Genomic DNA, 19,586 nt, shown 5'->3' with positions numbered 1-19,586 from the left:
GCCATCTCCAGGGCTCATATGCACTTTGGTACAATAAATACCTAGTGTAAACAACTACAATAAAAAGGACGTTCCCTGTCCTGAAGTCAACAATAAATAAATAAATAAATAAATGCCCATGAAAAAAGCACTGCACCAGAGACTACCAATACCAATTACAAAACAAACAATTGACAGCAAATGTATTAAAAAAACCCCAATATTCTAGGCTCAGTTCACCTGAGCCCAGACTTAATGTGTTTCCAAGTAACACTTCACTATAAACAGGAACTGCCAAGCTGAGTTGAACTTGTAGGAAAGGTTAACAGATAAGCAGAGAAAAACTTGAGATTAATAATTGTCTTTCTGAGCACTTAACCCAAGCTATAGACCAGCATGTCATTGAAAATTACATTCAAATACATAAAACATTAGCTACATAAAACTAGATTGGACATTTCAGGCAGATGTACATGTACTTAATGATAGCTCTGAATAAGAAAATATTAAAAGTCAGTTGTAGGTCAAAAGCCTTGCTCTGAAAGAAGATTAAGAGTCTGTATTACCTTAAGAGCCTCTCTATTACATAAACTAGAATATTTCAAGTTACCTTAAAATGTTAGAGGGCACCTACACTTTATGCTAATCTAAATAATCAGAATTCTACAGGAATTTTTCTGATGTCAGTGGGCTTATCATGTTTCATTATTTTGGCTTAATCTTTGATTTTTGTCCCCCAGTGTAATATGTGCTACACACACAACCTGTAACTCTATTGGAGAACAGCAGATTTAAAATAGTAATCAGGGAAAATAGAATAATAAATTCTTTGAGGTCAGCAGTGAACACACCAAGCCAATCATTATTATAGAAATTTGTATACAGTAGGCAGACAGAACCTAAAAGTATTAAAAATTGCCCCGAGAAGTAGGCTTACAAAAATGGGAAGTAATGCACCTTCAAAGCATTGTGAACCAAATGTTTTGAAAAAGCAGGCATCTGCTTTAATGCATGCATAGAATGTCATTTTCACTAAGCTTCTTTATTTAAGTTTGCTTAATCTGACAACAGATTCATTACAGCTTAAGCTACATTTATGATTTCTGGAAGTATTGATGTAGAAATATGGTTTTGAAAGATTTATTTTGCTTAACTCAGAAAATACTACTAAAGCTAATTACCTCCTCCAAAACTGGAATTTCTGAGATGAAAAATCAAAATTCAAGGAGTGATGGACACAGAGATATTATTTGACCTTCTTTGAAATTAACTACACAGGACCAGATCTCATTAAATACTTTCTAATAGTTCACAAATTTAATTCCCATTATTTGTTACTTAAAATAGTGCTACTTGTCACTGTTTTGCTTAAAGTTCCTATCTGTACCAAGTACTATAAAATGATTAGTTTGGAATTATGACATTCTAGGAAAACTTTCAGACTGAACAATAGCAGTAAATACTCCTCTTCCTACTCAGTCAGTTCAAATTCAAATTAATTATAAAATCCTCTTTCCCATAGCAGGTTTATTCCAACCTCAGGGATCAGACATTCCCTTAGACAAATTCTTGTAAAAGCATCAGATTTTGTACTCTGTATGCTTTTTTAAAAAATACAAAATACAGGCAGTTATATAGACAAAAAAAATTAAAATCTTTCTTCATTTTTCACTTTTGATGTGACTGTATACAACACCTGCATGGATACTGTAATTTCTTGAAGGGCAGCATCAGCCTCATCCTGTTTTGTTTTGAGTAAAATGCTTTGTTCTTCAGCTTTTCTGTTCAGCTCATCTACCAGGGCTTTAGCTTCATTCAGCTTTGAAACACCTGCCTATAAAAGTTTATAAGAAACAGTTATTTAGCAATGAATTTTAAAAATATTTGAATGAAACTTGCTTACTAATAGAATGCACAAACTAAGAGTGATGTATCATACAATCAGAACGGTTTGGGTTGGAAGGGACCTTAAAGATCATTTAGTTCCAACCTCCCTGCATGGGCAGGGACACCTCCCACTAGACCAGGTTGCTCAGAGCCCCATCCAACCCGGACTTGAACACTTCCAGGGAAGGGGCATCCACAACCATCCAGGGATATTCTTATTTTTTAAATTTCTGTTCCACATTTTCTTGATATTAGTAATATTTTCTTAGCATTATTCAAGCCAAGAATGAGATTTGCCACTTTTAGATGTGTTGCTCTAAGATCCTTTACTACATCAAAAAGCTGAAAAATAAATTTTTAAAATAACTAACTTCTAATGGAACAGCAACTAGTACACAACCTTTTTCTCATTAATTCAAGACCATCTCAGCTGATATTAACTCCATATAATTATATCTCCTCTAAAAGAAAAGCCAGAAAAATTAAACAAATTGAAACAAATTAAGAGTATCCCAATTCTCTATATTTATACATTCTCTAAAGAACAAAGGCTCAATTATGCTTAAGATCAATTATTTTCTTTATTTGCACTTATATATTGGAATTATTTCAAGATCTATTTGAAACAAAATATGTGGAAGATGTTTTGATTTAGGATACACATCTCTGATTTTCACACAAATAATAATTTGTGTGAAATAACCTAAATAACCTTTATTTAACCAGAGCATTTAACAAGTAAATTAGTGTTTGTCACAAACAAACTACAGCTACTTTCTAAATAAATAAAAAAGCTATTTCTACTCTACACTATAGTTGTAAATCTTAAATTGCTTTCTACAGTGATGGAAAAATATTGGCAGTCAGAACAAAAACAGTGTAGAATAGAAAGCAAGGAAGTAACTTAATTATGACAGATGTGTTAAGAAACACAGCTTTGCAAGTGTGGTTTTAGAATAGCAGCCAGGGTCACTAGGAAAAGGAGCTGAAAGGGAAGGGAGAAGGGCAGACAGAAGTTATATGTCCTAAAGAACCTTACAGGTCTTTCCAGAAATATACTGGGGAGAGAAGGGTGGGCAGGAATCATGACTGGAAAGATAACAAATGGGTTTAAAAAATAAGCATGTCATGCACACAGAGAAGTAGTAAAGCAACATCAATGGGATGGACTGCATTTGGTCTACAACTGTGTAAAAGTTTGATATGTCTATAAGGAATTTCAAATCAATTCCAAAACACAAAACAAGAGAAAATTGCAGCACAGGGAATCTACACCAAAGCTACACAAAAGCACACAAGGTTGAAGATAACAGCTTGTTAAACTAGAAGGATGCAAGAATCACACAAAGCAGGAAGTTACTGTAGAGATTTAAGAAAAGGGATGGAATATGGAGCTACATGGGGAAAATTTATACAAGCAGAGGCAGGATTTATATTGATGGAAAGATGATGGGTTGTTTGCAACACAGTCCTTACGGGTGAAAAAATGTAACTGCTTTCAAGTACTTTTTATTCTTCCAAGAAAACATACCCAGTCTGATTTATTCTTGAGTAAAAATATTAACAAAACCAAGAAACCCATCTTTATCCTTTGAAGAGAGATGTGAATTATGATTCAAACTATTCCACTCCTGAAACCACAGCATGAACATATGCCAACAGAGGACACCTCACACAACTACTATGTTAGCAGATAAAGCCCATTAATACACAAGGCATTTCCAAACCTGACAGTATTTTGAAAAGTTGCATTTTAAAAACTTTTTTAATACATACCTGCAAGTGGTTCTGCCTTTTGATTAGCTCACTTCTTTTACTGTTATTGATGGTACTGTATAAATGAAGGAACGTCATATACCTGCTAGGTGTTGCTCCATACATTTTACATGATTCATGGATTGCCAGAAATGACTTCAGAAAATCAGAATCACCTGTACAATATAATTTGTTACACAGATAAAAACATAGTAATTCTTATCTGACATTGAAATAACTAAGGAAGAGCAACTGAGTATGTTTTTTGAGATACTAATTAAGGATATTTAAAGTATCACAAAGAATATACTTTTTTCAAAGCACTCTCAGGGAAATCATATGTAATTACATTTCAAATGCATATTCCTCAGAAAGAAACATACTGAAATTGTTTCAAAATAAAATAGTTTGCTGATGTTTGGAAAGGAAGGCAAAATCAATTGCAAATTAGTAAGAGCTAATCATAAAAGAAAATTTATTTCTACAGAAATTTAATTTAAAAACACTTGGACTTTTTGAGAAAGGAAGCCTACATGTTTTGTCTTCTCCTTCACCACTGATGACAGGTAGCCTAAAAGTTTTTTCTGAACATTCCAGGTACTTCAGTTTGTTAAAGTTTATCAAAATAACCCCAAGGATACTGTAAAATTAATTGTATTACCCTACAAAAGAACAAATTGATAAAACATCTCTACTTATAAATGAATGCCTTTTATAAATACTGAGGCATAAATTAAGTATTATGATCTAGAATAAAGATAGATGATAGCATGAACACTGACTCCTAAGCTTGGTGATTATTCTGATGGGCTGGAATGCCTATTAAAAAGCAATACAAAAAAAGAAACCCCAAGTAAATCACTTGCCATTTTATACTCTCTTGACTCCATGACTTCTAAGTGCTGCTTCGACTAATGCTTTATAAAAAGTAGCTAAAAGTATTACTCTGCAAAAAAGTGCTGACCCTGGTCTCCTAGATTATCTGACATACTGTTTTGAAAACTGTTAAAATTGACATTTCATTATAAAAGCAAATTATTCTGAAAAGGGGGCATTACTTACAAGAAATTAGTTACTGGAGATAAAGAAATTTTAAAGTAACATAAGCAACTATAAGGTTAGACTCATGTAAAAATACAGACCAAGAAAAGCTAAAAACACCAGCTTTTTGAGGTTGTGAAATAACACAGAAGGATGACACAGAACAAAACAAGATGCAGCTTAATCAGTTTATAAGATCAAATACATGTAGCGATTGCTTGTGACAGAAAAGACTGGGTTTGATCAGCCAGGATGTGTGCTCCAGACTAATGTTGCCTTGTGCAAACTGTCTGCCATCTGAGTAATGCTAAAGTCTATGAATCTGCTGGCAAAAACATACTCAAACTATCTATGCTATTATCTCTGCCCAACAAAGGACTGAATAAGACTTTAATAGTAAGTAAGAGTAACTAGTTGGTCCACCTAAATATTACCTGAATGACTTTTCTTAAGTTCCTTATGGGCTTTTCCAGTATTTTTTTGATCATCTGAAGCATACAGAAGCATTTCGGGTATCTAAAAAGATGAACATGATTTTTTGCATTAAATTACAAACAGTGAAGTGGAAATTTGAGTTACAATAAAAAAAATACCACAGTCTAGTTGAATAAAGTTTCTCATTTAAAAAGACTTGACTATGAAAGCTCTATTCAGAATAAGGTATTTACAGAGCATTTATAGCATTAAAAAGATCAATTCTGCCTTTTCTTGCCACTGATAAGCTCCTGTTCTCTCAAGCATAGGAGCTTTTGCTGGCTGTAAGAAAGAGCAACTAATTCTCACAGGACTCTTACAATAACACAAAGGTCAATGAATTAAGAAGATGCACAACTCAACAGGAAATCAGATAGTCTTAAGTACAACTGTTGCGGATACAAAACTGGAATTAAACAATGACTAAGCCTAAGTCTTTGAAGTCTTTTTCATGGTCCAAGAATTATACAATGTATACAATTACACAATACAGTGTAGGTGAAAGGGACCTGGGAGTCCTACTGGACAGGAGGATGACCATGAGCCAGTAATGTGCCCTTGTGGCCAAGAAGGCCAATGGCATCCTGGGATGCATTAGAAAGGGTGTGGTTAGTCTTTCAAGAGAGGTTCTCCTCCCCCTCTATTCTGCATTGGTGAGGCCACATCTAGAGTATTGTGTCCAGTTCTGGGCCCCTCAGTTCAAGAAGGACAAGGATCTGCTTGAAAGAGTCCAGCGCAGAGCCACAAAGATGATGAAGGGAGTGGAACATCTCCCTTATGAGGAAAGGCTGAGGGAGCTGGGTCTCTTTAGCTTGGAGAAAAGGAGACTGAGGGGTGACCTCATCAATGTTTACAAATACGTAAAGGGTGAGTGTCAGGAAGATGGAGTTAAGCTTTTTTCAGTGATGATCAGTGATAGCACAATGGGTAATGCGTGCAAACTGGAACACAGGAGGTTCCACGTAAACATCAGAAAAAACTATTTTACTGTGAGAGTGACAGAGCCCTGGGACAGGCTGCCCAGGGAGGTTGTGGAGTCTCCTTCACTGGAGACATTCAAAACCCGCCTGGATGCATTCCTGTGTGATGTGCTCTAGGTGACCCTGCTCTGGCAGGGGGGTTGGACTAGATGATCTTTCGAGGTCCCTTCCAACCCCTAGGATTCTATGATTCTATGATTCTATATATAATGGTAAAAATAAACAACATAAATTCAAAGATTCTGGCATACAACTAAATGGCAAGACCCCACTTTAAAAAAAATCCCCACTGAAGTGAAAGTGAATATACTTTTGTTTTAATTAATTAATTGAAATTAGTAATATTTGAGGGGAAAAAAATCACATTTGGGAAAAATCACATAAAAGAGAACATAAGAGACACGCAGAATAAAAACAAGGCCTAGATAACAGTGAAATAGTGGGAACTAGATAAAACCAAATTCCAATTAGAGAAAAACACTCTCCAAGTAGTCAGCATCCCGGCCTTGAGACAGGCTTTCAGGACACCTGCTAGACAAATGAAGGGGATGGAAAGAAGCACTCCCCACAGCTCATCTTGGTTACAGCCTTGAGCACTGGGGAAAGACACACTGAGTAATTGAAATAACTGTATTAATGTATTAATGAGTCATTAGCATACTAACTTTCACACCAGCAGGCTAGAGGGACCTCTACTAACAACAAGCTCCTTACTCTTTGAGCATGAGTAGTGCAATTCTTGAGCAGTGCCACTCTAAATGGAAGCGAGGAATCAGCTGGCCAATCATGTGTTTCAGTGATAGAATAATGTTAAAGTTCTTTCTGATGTTTTTGGATATAAAAGTAGCACTTGTGTTTTGGGAAACTGAGCTTGCTTTGTGGAATACAACTCTGCTCCTTTTCCTGTGCAGAACCAGATATTAAAGCAAGTATCTCGACTCTGTGTGGCCTGGCTTTTGGCACACCAGGTGATGGACCCTGCTTTTGGGATAACACTTTGAAAAACATTTTTTATCCGTGGACAGAGTATGCATTTTTCCCAAAACAAACTTCTGGTACAACCTGCTGTTGAACCTGAGGCACAACGGCAGCTGGAGGAGTATCAGTAACCCAGGTAGAAATAGACACTCCACACCATCTGTTCCCATGGCTCTAGCAAGAGAGTGGCCAAACCCAAGGTCAAGGTGTGAAACCCATCACGATGAGTCAATGAGAGGCCAGATCACCTCACAGCCTAGTTGGAAGGGGTTGCTATATAGGAGACTTGGGCAACATTCTCACCAGAGCAGGGGGTGATGGTTTACTGCTGATTGGAAGAAGGGACATGTTATGCCCATATTTAAAAAGCGTAGAAAGGAGGACCCTGGGAATGCCCGACCTATCAGCCTCAGCTCTGTGTCTGGGAAGATCATGGAACAGATCCTCCTAGAAGACATGCTAAGGCATGTGGAGGAAAAGGAGGTGATCCAGGACAGCCAGCATGGCTTTACCAGGGACAAATCCTGCCTGACCAACCTAGTGGCTTTCTACAACAAAGTGACCATCGTCGACCATCAGTCAACCAGGGAAAAGCAGTGGATGTCATCTATGTGGACTTCTGCAAGGCCTTCGACACGGTCCTCCATAACGTCCTTCTCTCTAAATTAGAGAGATACGAGTTTGATGGGTGGACTGTTCAGTGGATAAGGAACTGGCTGGATGGTCACATGCAGAGGGTAGTGGTCAATGGCTCTAAGTCCAGATGGAAAATAGTGACAAGTGGTGTCCCTCAGGGGTCAGTGCTGGGCTCAGTGTTGTTTAATATCTTCATTAACGATATTGACAGTGGCATTGAGAGCACCCTCAGCAAGTTTGCTGATGACACCAAGCTGAGTGGTGCTGTCAATATGCCAGAGGGACAGGATGCCAACCCTCTGGCATATCCACAACCTGGAAAAGTGGGCCCAGGTGGACCTCATGAGGTTCAAAAAGGCCAAGTGCAGGATTCTGCATCTGGGTTGGGGCAACCAGAGATATCAATAGAGGCTCGGGTAAGACATGCTAGAGAGCGGCCCTGTGGAAAGGGACCTGGGGGTACTAGTGGATCAGAAGCTGGATATGAGTCACCAATGTGCAGTTGCAGCCTAGAAGGCCAACTCCATCCTGGGCTGCATCAAAAGAAGCATGACCAGCAGATCAAGAGAGGTGATTCTGCCCCTCTGTTCTGCCCTCATGAGACCTCACCTGGAGTACTGCCTTCAGCTCTGGAGCCCCCAACATAAGAAGGATGTGGACCTGTCAAAGTGTGTCCAGAGGAGGGCAACAAAAATGATCAGAGGGAGCACCTCTCTTACAAAGACAGGCTAAGAGAGTTTGGGTTGTTCAACCTGACGAAAAGAAGATTCCATGGGGACCTTATTGCAACAATACCTGAAAGGAGCCTATAAGAAGGCTGGGGAAGACCTGTTCACTAGGGCATGTAATGATAGGCCAAGCTAGAGAAGGGCAGATTCTGGTTGGACATTAGGAAGAAGTACTTTGATAAGAGGATGGTGGTCACTGGAACAGGTTGCCCAGAGAGGTGGTGGGGGCCCCATCCCTGAAGACATTCAAGGTTAGGCTTGACGGGGCTCTGAACAATCTGTTCTAGTATGATATCCCTGCTTATTGTAGGGGGCTTGGACTAGACGACCTGTAGAGGTCCCATCCAACCCAAGACATTCAATGATTCTATGATTCCATGCAGTAGAAAAGCTTTTCAGATTGCACAAGACTTATTAAGGGTTGGTAAAGCACCAGCAGGAGTTGGTTGCCAGAGGGACTGTAACATCCAGGCCAACTGCCTGAGAGTCTGAGGAGTTTGGGAGCCAGACGAGACCCTGCTGCATGTGTCTGTGTGTGTACACATATGTCTGTGTGTGTGTATACATCTTTGTCAAACTTAGGCTATGAACATCCTGAACTGAATAGATTTTGATCCTAAAAAGAACACACTGAATCCATTCCATCAAGCAAAACACTTAACAAAGATTCAAGAAAAACATAACATTTACAGTAGTCTTAGATCTATAGCAGTTAATATACACATAACAAATTTGTTTTAAAACTAGCTGTGAAGCATTATAGAAACAATATTATCAGCATAACTGGATTTAACATTTTGCTTGTAGTGCATTTGTATTTTATTCTTAAATGCTGTGCTTCACAAGAGTCCTAGCAGCCAGCATTTTGTTAGTCAGCCCACAGAGAGAACAAAACATAATGGAACTATTAAAACAACACTAATGTTATTTAACTGTGCTTCAGAATTTTCTGTCTTTGTAGGACTGCACAAATAAAATACACACAATGGCAATTATTTCTTCACAAATGTAAATATATTTCTCTTATTCACCAATGTATAATTAGTTTTGGAAATATTAATTCAAACAAGCCACAGTTTTTAATCAATGCAATTTACCTTTCTCATAGTGTCTTCTGACCAGGTTTCCATCCACAAAACCTGACATTTCTTGTACAGTGCTGGATTACTTTCACAGTTTATTGTGAAATTTAAATTGGTAGAATCCATGATCAAGACAACATGCAGATTTTGTTGGATCCCTAAGAAAATGAAAATTAAATATTTAATAGATAACCATCTGACTACATGATGGTAGGTGTATTGTAAATACAACATGATTTACTGTCCTTCAAATACTTATCACAAGGCAATTTCTGAAAAAAAAGATATTATAGTACATCACACTACTGGAATGCTTAGAAACAGAATAAATTAATTTAATATCCTGGATTCTTATTATGTGTATTAGTGTATTTTTTATTCATTTAGGACAGCTTACAGTACTTAAATATATACCAGTAGTTCTCATTCCAATCAATAAAGACCAATAGAACCAATTGCAGAATCACAGAATTATAGGGGTTGGAAGGGACCTCGAAAGATCATCTAGTCCAAACCCCATGCCAGAGCAGGATCACCTAGACCACATCACACAGGAACGTGTCCAAGTAGGTTTTGAATGTCTCCAGTGAAGGAGACTCCACAACCTCCCTGGGCAGCCTGTCCCAGGGCTCTGTCACTCTCACAGTAAAATAGTTTTTTCTGATGTTTACGTGGAACCTCCTAGTTCCAGTTTGCACCCATTGCATCTTGTCCTATCACTAGACATCACTGGAAAAAGCCTGGCTCCATCCTCCAGACACTCGCCCTTAACATATTTGTAAACATTGATGAGGTCCCCCCTCAGTCTCCTTTTCTCCAAGCTAAAGAGACCCAGCTCCCTCAGCCTTTCCTCATAAGGGAGATGTTCCACTCCCTTCATCATCTTTGTGGCTCTGCGCTGGACTCTTTCAAGCAGATCCCTGTCCTTCTTGAACTGAGGGGCCCAGAACTGGACACAATACTCCAGATGCGGCCTCACCAATGCAGAATAGAGCGGGAGGAGAACCTCTCTTGACCGACTAACTACCGACTTTCTGATGCATCCCGACCGACTTTCTAATGCATCCCAGGATGCCACTGGCCTTCTTGGCTACTCAGGCACATTTAGAAGTCGTTCCACAGCCCTCGAGTACAACTGACAACATCAGTATTCTTTCAGTCACAGTCTGCCATCCATTTGGAAACTTAATTTTTTTGCTGGTTTAAGGAATCATAGAATCATAGAATCTTAGGGGCTGGAAGGGACCTCAAGAGATCATCTAGTCCAACCCCCCTGCCAGAGCAGGGTCACCTAGAGTACATCACACAGGAACGCATCCAGGTGGGTTTTGAATGTCTCCAGTGAGGGAGACTCCACAACCTCCCTGGGCAGTCTGTTCCAGTGCTCTGTCACTCTCACAGTAAAAAAATTTTTTGGGATATTCACCTTGAACTTCCTATGCTCCAATTTACACCCATTACCCCTTGTCCTATCACTGGTCATCACTGAGAAAAGCCTAACTCTGTCCCCCTGACACTCACCCCTTACATATTTGTAAACATTAATGAGGTCACCCCTCAGTCTCCTTTTCTCCAAGCTAAAGAGACCCAGCTCCCTCAGCCTTTCCTCATAAGGGAGATGTTCCACTCCCCTAATCATCTTCGTAGCTCTGCGCTGGACTCTTTCGAGCAGTTCCCTGTCCTTTTTGAACTGAGGGGCCCAGAACTGGACACAATACTCCAGATGTGGCCTCACCAATGCAGAATAGAGGGGGAGGAGAACCTCTCTTGACCTACTAACCATACCCTTTCTAATGCATCCCAGGATGCCATTGGCCTTCTTGGCCACAAGGGCACATTGCTGGCTCATGGTCATCCTCCTGTCTACCAGGACCCCCAGGTCTCTTTCACCTACACTACTCTCCAGCAGTTCAGCCCCCAACCTGTACTGGGACATGGTGTTGTTCTTCCCCAAATGTAAAACTCTGCACTTCCCCTTGTTGAATTTCATCATGTTTCTCCCCGCCCAACTCTCCAACCTATCTAAGTCTCTCTGAATGGCAGCACAGCCTTCTGGTGTGTCAGCCACTCCTCCCAGCTTAGTGTCATCAGCAAACTTGCTGAGGGTACATTCTATACCCTCATCCAGGTCGTTGATGAAGATGTTGAACAACACCGGTCCCAGTACCGACCCCTGTGGGACTCCACTAGTCACACACCTCCAACCAGATTCTGCCCCATTGACTACAACTCTCTGGCTCCTTCCTTTCAACCAGTTCCTAATCCACCTCACTTCCTGATCACCAAACCCATACCTGATCAACTTTTCTACAAGGATGCTGTGGGAGACGGTGTCAAATGCTTTACTGAAATCAAGATAAACCACATCTACCGCTCTACCATCATCTATCCACCTAGTAATTTCCTCATAGAAGGCTATGAGGTTAGTCAAACATGATTTACCCTTGATAAAACCATGTTGACTGCTCTTGATGACCCCCATGTCCTTGATGTGCCTGGAGATAGTGACAAGAACAAGTTGTTCCATCACCTTTCCAGGGATGGAGGTGAGGCTGACCGGTCTATAGTTACCCGGGTCCTCCTTCTTGCCCTTCTTGTAGACTGGAGTGACATTTGCTATCCTCCAGTCCTCAGGCACCTCACCTGTTGCCCATGACTTACTGAAGATGATGGAGAGTGGCCTAGCAATGACCTCTGCCAGCTCCCTCAGCACCCTTGGGTGCATTCCATCCGGACCCATTGATTTATGGATGTCCAGATTACTCAACTGATCCCTAACCTAATCCTCATCTACCATGTCAAACTCTTCCTCTATCTTGACTTCTTCTGGGGCTATATGAATCTGGGGCTCATAGGGAGACCCTGCAGGAGTAAAGACAGAGGCAAAGAACGCATTCAGCACCTCTGCCTTCGTTATATCCCCTGTCACCAGGGCTCCCACCTCATTCCTCAGTGGGCCAATATTGCCTCTAGTGCTAGTTTTGCTAGCTATGTATTTGAAAAAGCCCTTTCTATTATCCTTAACCTGACTTGCAAGGTTAAGTTCCAAGGAGGCCTTAGCTTTCCTAATTGCCTCCCTACATCCTCTGACAACAGTCCTATATTCCTCCCAAGTGACCAGCCCCTCCTTCCATGAAGAAACACAAGTAATTAAGAAATCTATCTCTCAATCTGCTTATGATTACTCAATCCAAAGTGATTTGTAGGTATACATGACAAATAGAAGAAAAACTCTGTTACTAGATTTGTAAGTTTAACAAACCATAAAATGATGGGGACAAAAACTTTCTTCCTTCTAATTATTTTCAACCACAGATTTTATATCAGCTTTGTAGAACATTCATGGATACAAAATTTCAGATAGAAGAATAAATTTTCAGCTGAGGTTTCAGTGCCCTCAAATATCACACTGTAATCATTATTCCTGCCTGTTTTTTAATAACTAACTGCACACAAAACAAGGACCATGTTAGAAATTATTTGTCCATTATTATAATCTTTTATAACTTTGCAATAAATTATAATTTAGCATTCTGTTCACATACGGTACGTGAAATAGTTGAAAATTGGTCCTGTAAATCCATCTTGTGAAGCTTGATCCTTCAGAGGAGAGAGCAGTGGTTCTAATTCTTCTATTTTATATAGGCCAGGAACTTCTCCTATTTCAAGAATGAATTTAAAATGTCAGATCAAATACACTATAGTTCTTCAAAGTCTCTTGAAGGATTCTCTTGAATCCTTTGTATAGAGCATTTGAATACTGCAGTATTCACCTTCATACCTTTATGAGTACCATCCCACATACTTCATCAGTCATATCATGATATCACAGAAAAACAAACCATAGTGATTCCATTTCACTTCAACAGCCTATTTTTCTTGTATTATTGAACTATATTTCAAAACCTAATTCATAGAATCAGAGAACCATTAAGGTTTTGGAAGGGACCTTAAAGATCATCTAGTTGCACCCCCCCTGCCATGAGCAGGGAACCCAACCACTTGACCAGGTTGCACAAAACCTCATCCAACCTGGCCTTAAAAATCTCCAGGGATAGGGCATCAACAACCTCCTTGGGCAACGTAGTCCAGTTCCTCACCACTCTTATCGAGAATAATTTCTTCCTCATATTTAACCTAAATCTCCCCTCTCTCAGGTTAAAACCATTACCCCTTGTCCTATCACTATCTTTTCTGATGAAAAGCCCCTCTCCAGCTTTCCCGTAGCCCCTTTTGAGTACTGAAGGCCACTATAAGGTCTTCTCTTCTCTGGGCTGAACAGCCCCAACTCTCTCAGCCTGTCTTCAGAGCAGAGCTGCTGCAGGCCTTCGATCATCTTGGTGGACCTTGTCTGGACCCTCTCCAACAGGTCTGTATCTTTCTTGTGCTCAGTGCACCAGAACTGTACACAGTACTCCATGTGAGGTCTCACCAGAGCACAGTAGAGGGGCAGAATCAGCTCCCTGGCCCTGCTGGCCACACTTCTTTTGATGCAGCCCAGGATGCAGTTGCTCTCTGGGCTCCAGCACACACTGGTGGCTCATGTTGAGCTTCTCATCAACTACCACCCCCAAGACCTTCCTCCTCAGGACTGCTCTCCAGCCATTCTTCCCCCAGTCTGTATTTGTGCCTCGGGTTGCCTGTTCCCTAGCTGCTCGGACAACCTCTCTGTAATCCTCTTAGGATGCCTGTCCTAGCTTCCACCCCCTGTATGCTTCTTCTTAAGTTTGAGCTTCTCTAGGAGCTGCTTATTCATCCATGCCGGCCTCTTGGAGTTTCTACTTGACTTCGTCTTAGTTGGGATGCAACGCTCTTGGGCTTGAAGAAGGTGATCCTTAAGTACCAACCAGCTTTCATGGGCCACTCTACCCTCCAGGATGTTTTCCCAAGACACTCTCTTGAGCAGATCCCTGAAGCGGCTGAAATCTGCCCTTCTGAAATCAAGGCTAGTAAGCTTGCTGTGAGCCCTAATTCAGATCTACCCAAAACAGTGATCCAACACTGCATATAAAACAAATCAAACCAGATCTTTTCACACACCAGAAAACAGGAACATGAAAGACAGTAGCTATCTAGGTCCTCACACATAAAATTTTAACACTGGATGACAAGAATCTGATTATGTAAGGAAACTTAGATTAGCACCTGGGAGACAGGAAAATCTGGTGCTCTTATCAATCAGCTCTTAAACCTCTGCAGTTACCAAAAAACATTTACTGACAGACTCAGTCCTTCAGAGTTCCCTCTAATCAAGGACCAAAGCTAGATAAGAAAATCCTTTTTGTTATTATTATTATTTTTCATATTATTCATAATAGTATTCATTATTTCATTACTTTCAATTTGGTCTGCTAGTATTCATTTAAGTAGAAAACTCAGCTTATGCAATCTAGTGAAACACTGGGGAAACACCTTAATTTCTAATTTTATTAGGAAAGGGAAGCTGTAGAGTAGAATAGATCATCATCTTGTTACATCAGTGTAAAGAACACCTTTGAAATAAGTTTCTTAACTTACAACTTTGAGAAATTGAAAGTACTCATACTGCAGGGTAGATTAAAAGACAGCTAAGTGAACTTCATCTCAGATTCTCACGTAGAAGCTAAATAACGCTAACATAAAGTTAGAAAACATAATCTAATTCTGCCTCATTGAGCTAACTGTGTGTGCTAATAGTGGTCCTATAACCTAAACAGTGGACTTGTCTCACCTGAAGACAGTAAACTGTTGATCATTTCAAGGAATGTGGAACGAACAAACTGATAGTCTTCAAGCAGCAATACCACCTGCTGTGCTTCAATGCCTGCAAGCTCCATCACCTAGATGCAGGGAAGACATTTAAATACTAGTATATGGAATATATATTTTTTAATCTTCCGTTGATTATATATTACATACATATTTTCTCCACAGCATCTACACTATTATATATTTACAAAATATTATTATGTGATTCAGTTACATGAGATACCAAATATAAAGAACATTTTACCTATATGTACGGTTTGGTAATAAAATAATACAATAATTAGAAAAGACTCTTTCATGGAGTGTTTTTATGTTCCAGATGTGACTCAACTGTATCACTTGTGTGGGTTTTGCACTAGAATTTTCTTTAGCATTAATGAAGGTACTGAGAAACTCCTGTTTCAAGGTTTGCATTTGTTTTTAAATAACATGTACACTTTCATCAATCATTAAAATTGACTTGATTCAGCTAAACCTTGATTCAACTGCTATCCTATTAACTGCAATACCATAGTAGAGACAGAAAATAAAAATATATACAAATATGAAAGTATACACATGAAAGAACCCTTTCATTATTCACATAAACTCTGAAATGATTAAGTCCAAAACACTCATAAAAACAGCTCTGGCATTCAAAAATATAGTCTGAAGTAATCACTATACAGAACAGTATACACAACTAGACACTGAGAGCTTCTAAAAATCTACTTGTTTCATTTACAGTGTTGATAATTTCCTTTTCTGAAAATATCTCTTCATACAACATTTTTGTGCCCTTCAAAATTCCCATATTCTTTTTCTTTTTTTTTTTTTTCTTTTAATACCCATCTACAACACTACAAAATGGAAGACATTGAATGACTTACATGTTTCAGATCATTTTTGAACTGCTTCAGCTCATAGCCTCTGGAAACTTTGGGAGTAATCAGGACAGCTCCATGCATATGACTAACTAAAGAGGTAACTGTTCGACGACCTACACCACTTCGTCCTGCCAAAAGAAGTGATCCTCCAGGAAAACTTAGCACTCTGTCCACTTTAGACATATAACTGAGGACTTCTTGGAACAGTAAAATCTCTATCTCTTTTTTGTCTCGCCCATAATGAATAATACCCTATTAAAAAAGAAAGAAAACAAAACAAAACATGTCCACTAGTAACAGATAAAAGCAGTAAGATATTAAAGCATCCAACATGTAAAAGTTCATTACAGATAAGTTATTTATGTGACAGAATTTAGATACCTAGCATACTCTTTGCCACAGATCACATTACTCCCAGCACCAGGATACCCTAGAAGTCTGTGATACATGAAATTAAAAATCTACCATGGAATTAATTAAAAATAAATAATGGAACAGAACGAAGTCAGAGCTGTGTCTCTAACTGTAGACTAATTTATACATAACTTAGAAGAGTGTTTTAAGGTTATTTAGCAGTGAATTGCTGCATAATTGTAGATTATGTAATTTCCTAGTGAAATATCCATAATAACAGATCCTAAAATTAAATTCCAGCCTTGTTATCTTTGGATCCCAGTGTAACTGTGTAGTTTGAAAAAAAACCAAATAAACTCTGATTGCTGAAGATATTGAATGTCAATTTCCCACACAGTCTACTGGTCACAAGCTGGCAATGTAGAGGGAGTAGTTTTCCATCTACAGGAGCTGTCCATCAAATACTGCTACGAAGAGGTGATCTAAAAGCTCTCATCATGAAAATCAGTCAGCACAGCAGAGTTAACATGCTTGCGTTTCCTCATCAAGTTCTTGTACTTTACTGTTTAAAAGCTTGCCAAATCTTGCCAAAATCTTGCCAAGAATCCATTTGCATTTCTTCAAATAATAATTATGTAAGCAAATTACAAATTCAGAAAGCAAATCTTTAAGAAAACACTTTGGTACTCAAACAATACACAAACAGATATAGGCATCAAAGTTTCTCAAAATGTTGTCCAACAAACTGTTGTAAATCACCAGCAAATGTGACTGATGCCCTTTCATTAGAACAACCTTGCTGAAAGATAATTCCTACTGCCTGCCACACAGCATCATAAGCCTTCCCTCACTTGATGAAATGAAAAAGATGATTCCTCAAACACATAGCAGAGCCCACACCCTAAACCTGGTGCTTGCATGTTACTTCCAGCAAAAAATGCCTAGAATAATTGCTGTGAATCCTTGCATGTTACTTCCAGCAAAAAATGCCTAGAATAATTGCTGTGAATCCTTGCTCTGTCAATTCTTTATTCTTGTCTCACTTTTTGAATAATATCTTTCAGGTCTGTTGAGTTTAGTCTGCCAAGTGGCCTCCCATGGGGTGGCAGTGCCTGTCCTGGTGCGAACGCCTCTTGACAAGCTCCCCAAGTTACATAGAAGATATCTGTGAATATAAAAGGAAACATTCAAAGGTTTAGGTGCTCAGTTCATATGCTATCTGGATTGATGAGACTGATGTAATTAGGCAGTTCTTAAACAAATATTTCAAGTCTGTAGTATACCTCAAATAGTTTACCTGCCATGTTTTCCAGAACATCTGAGCCCCAATCACCTTGAAACACTTTGCTCAGAATATTATCAAATACATTAAGTTCTTTCATGCCAACAATTTTGTCACGGAACAACCGGCGTGCTTCGTAAGCAACGATTTCCAATACACAGTCTGCAGTTTGTACCGATGGTCCTACAAAATTTAAGGAGAGATTTAACCTTCTTTATTTACAATAAATTTTACATTTCTCAAATTTTCCATTTCAAAGTAAGAGACTGAAAATGATTAAGTGAAATTACATACCAGCAGGAAAACATCAGTAAGGAAGAAATAAGAGAAAAAGGAAATATGATTAAGTGTTTTTTAATAACATACTTATGGATCACTACAAGATAAAATAAAACATATTCTATTTAAATACAAGAGCTAAAACACAATAAAGAGTAATTGCACATGATCAAGTCATAACAGCAATGTGAGAGACAAAAACAAGATCAGAAAGAAGTCCATGCTGCCTATTTAGAAAAGCTGACAGAATTGAATGCCTTTACAAATTTCACCACTTCGAAAGTTAAGGAAAGAACTTTCATATTAGACTGTCCCAAACTGTGAGAATACGTAGGCCCTCAGATATTTGTAAATTTTTACACAGATCAGATAGTTTTCTAGATATATTCTAGATGTTTAAGGGTAATTACAATTTTTTTTGTTAAGTAGGTCATAGCTGATGTGTGTCAGTTATGTTCCACAGCCACTTCACCAGGTTTGTACCACCAAGTATAAAAAGACAAGCATGAGAGCCAAGTCTCTGGGAATCCAGAAGACATATGCTCAAAAAACCCAACTGAAAACCCAAACACATCCAGAAAAAAATGGTGGGGAGTAGAGTGTTCACTTCAAGTTCTCAGAGTAGAGAATGCAGCCCAACTCACTAATTTATAAATAGCTACCACACATATTTTAAAACATCATTGGAGTTTTTTTAAACTTGTGCGCTAGATGTTATGAAATGAACTCTTAGGCATTTTTCCCCTCTACTGAGTTACAGACTGTTCACAGTTTAGAAAGAGTACCATAGATGAACAAGTTGCACACTGAAGTCAGTAAAACTGACATCAATAATAATTTATGATATTTTAGAACTGCTTTATCAATGAAAACCAAGTAAGAGATAAGTGACTTACCATCTGCTAAATCATATCTGAATAAACCAAGAACCCACTGAGTAAGAATACACGGTGTAAAAAGGTAATGACTGTGATCATCAACTGTGAATTTTGATCGTACCTAAAAATGAAATTCAAGAGGGGGGGAAAGTGATGTTTTAAAATGTAAAGCACTTGGGAATGCAGCTTTAAATTTTTCTAAAATACCAGAAATTAGGTTTTCTCTTTGGTCTATATATTTAGACATCTTATTAACGCACTCTAGATTTTTTGAATAGTGCAGAAATTCGTTGTTTGAAACTTGGTGGTTTTTTTACCACAAAATATTTTCTCATTAGAAGATTTTGTACCATTTTTGATGCAAACAACTGCATATGTCACCTAGGACTGTGCAGTACTATTAGACAAAACATTTTTTAAAAAAAACAATACTAAATATAAAAGGCAAAGTGTAATAAAAATACTAATTCTTCACACAGAGAGGGTATTTTAATTTAGAACTATATATTTAATTAAAATAACAACTGCCTTCATTAGTTACTTGGTCCTAGAGACTTCTTAGGCTACATTGATAATATCATATAAAACTCCTGATAATTGGTGTGTGCTACCAGTGACTATTCCCGCACCCCAGTCATA

At 38.6% G+C, this 19,586-nt stretch overlaps 1 protein-coding gene across 1 annotated transcript in view; it reads right to left on the bottom strand.

The window, feature by feature from the left end:
- DYNC2H1 (dynein, cytoplasmic 2, heavy chain 1) overlaps positions 1-19,586 on the bottom strand; it is a 157,499-nt gene that overhangs the window by 99,036 nt on the left and 38,877 nt on the right. Inside the window, exons 46-55 of the mRNA XM_009999379.1 lie at positions 18,966-19,068; positions 17,806-17,973; positions 17,552-17,673; positions 16,158-16,406; positions 15,251-15,359; positions 13,086-13,199; positions 9,556-9,698; positions 5,097-5,178; positions 3,643-3,797; positions 1,676-1,813 (exon numbers count right to left, since the gene is read on the bottom strand). Coding sequence (XP_009997681.1) covers positions 1,676-1,813; positions 3,643-3,797; positions 5,097-5,178; positions 9,556-9,698; positions 13,086-13,199; positions 15,251-15,359; positions 16,158-16,406; positions 17,552-17,673; positions 17,806-17,973; positions 18,966-19,068 — 1,383 coding nt within the window. The remainder of the gene's footprint in view (positions 1-1,675; positions 1,814-3,642; positions 3,798-5,096; positions 5,179-9,555; positions 9,699-13,085; positions 13,200-15,250; positions 15,360-16,157; positions 16,407-17,551; positions 17,674-17,805; positions 17,974-18,965; positions 19,069-19,586) is intronic.

The sequence above is a fragment of the Chaetura pelagica genome, unplaced genomic scaffold (assembly GCF_000747805.2).
Source record: "Chaetura pelagica isolate M959 unplaced genomic scaffold, ChaPel_1.0 scaffold85, whole genome shotgun sequence".
NCBI lineage: Eukaryota > Metazoa > Chordata > Aves > Apodiformes > Apodidae > Chaetura > Chaetura pelagica.
Note: the sequence above shows the minus strand (reverse complement) of the source record. Positions and strands in the feature narration are given on the sequence as shown.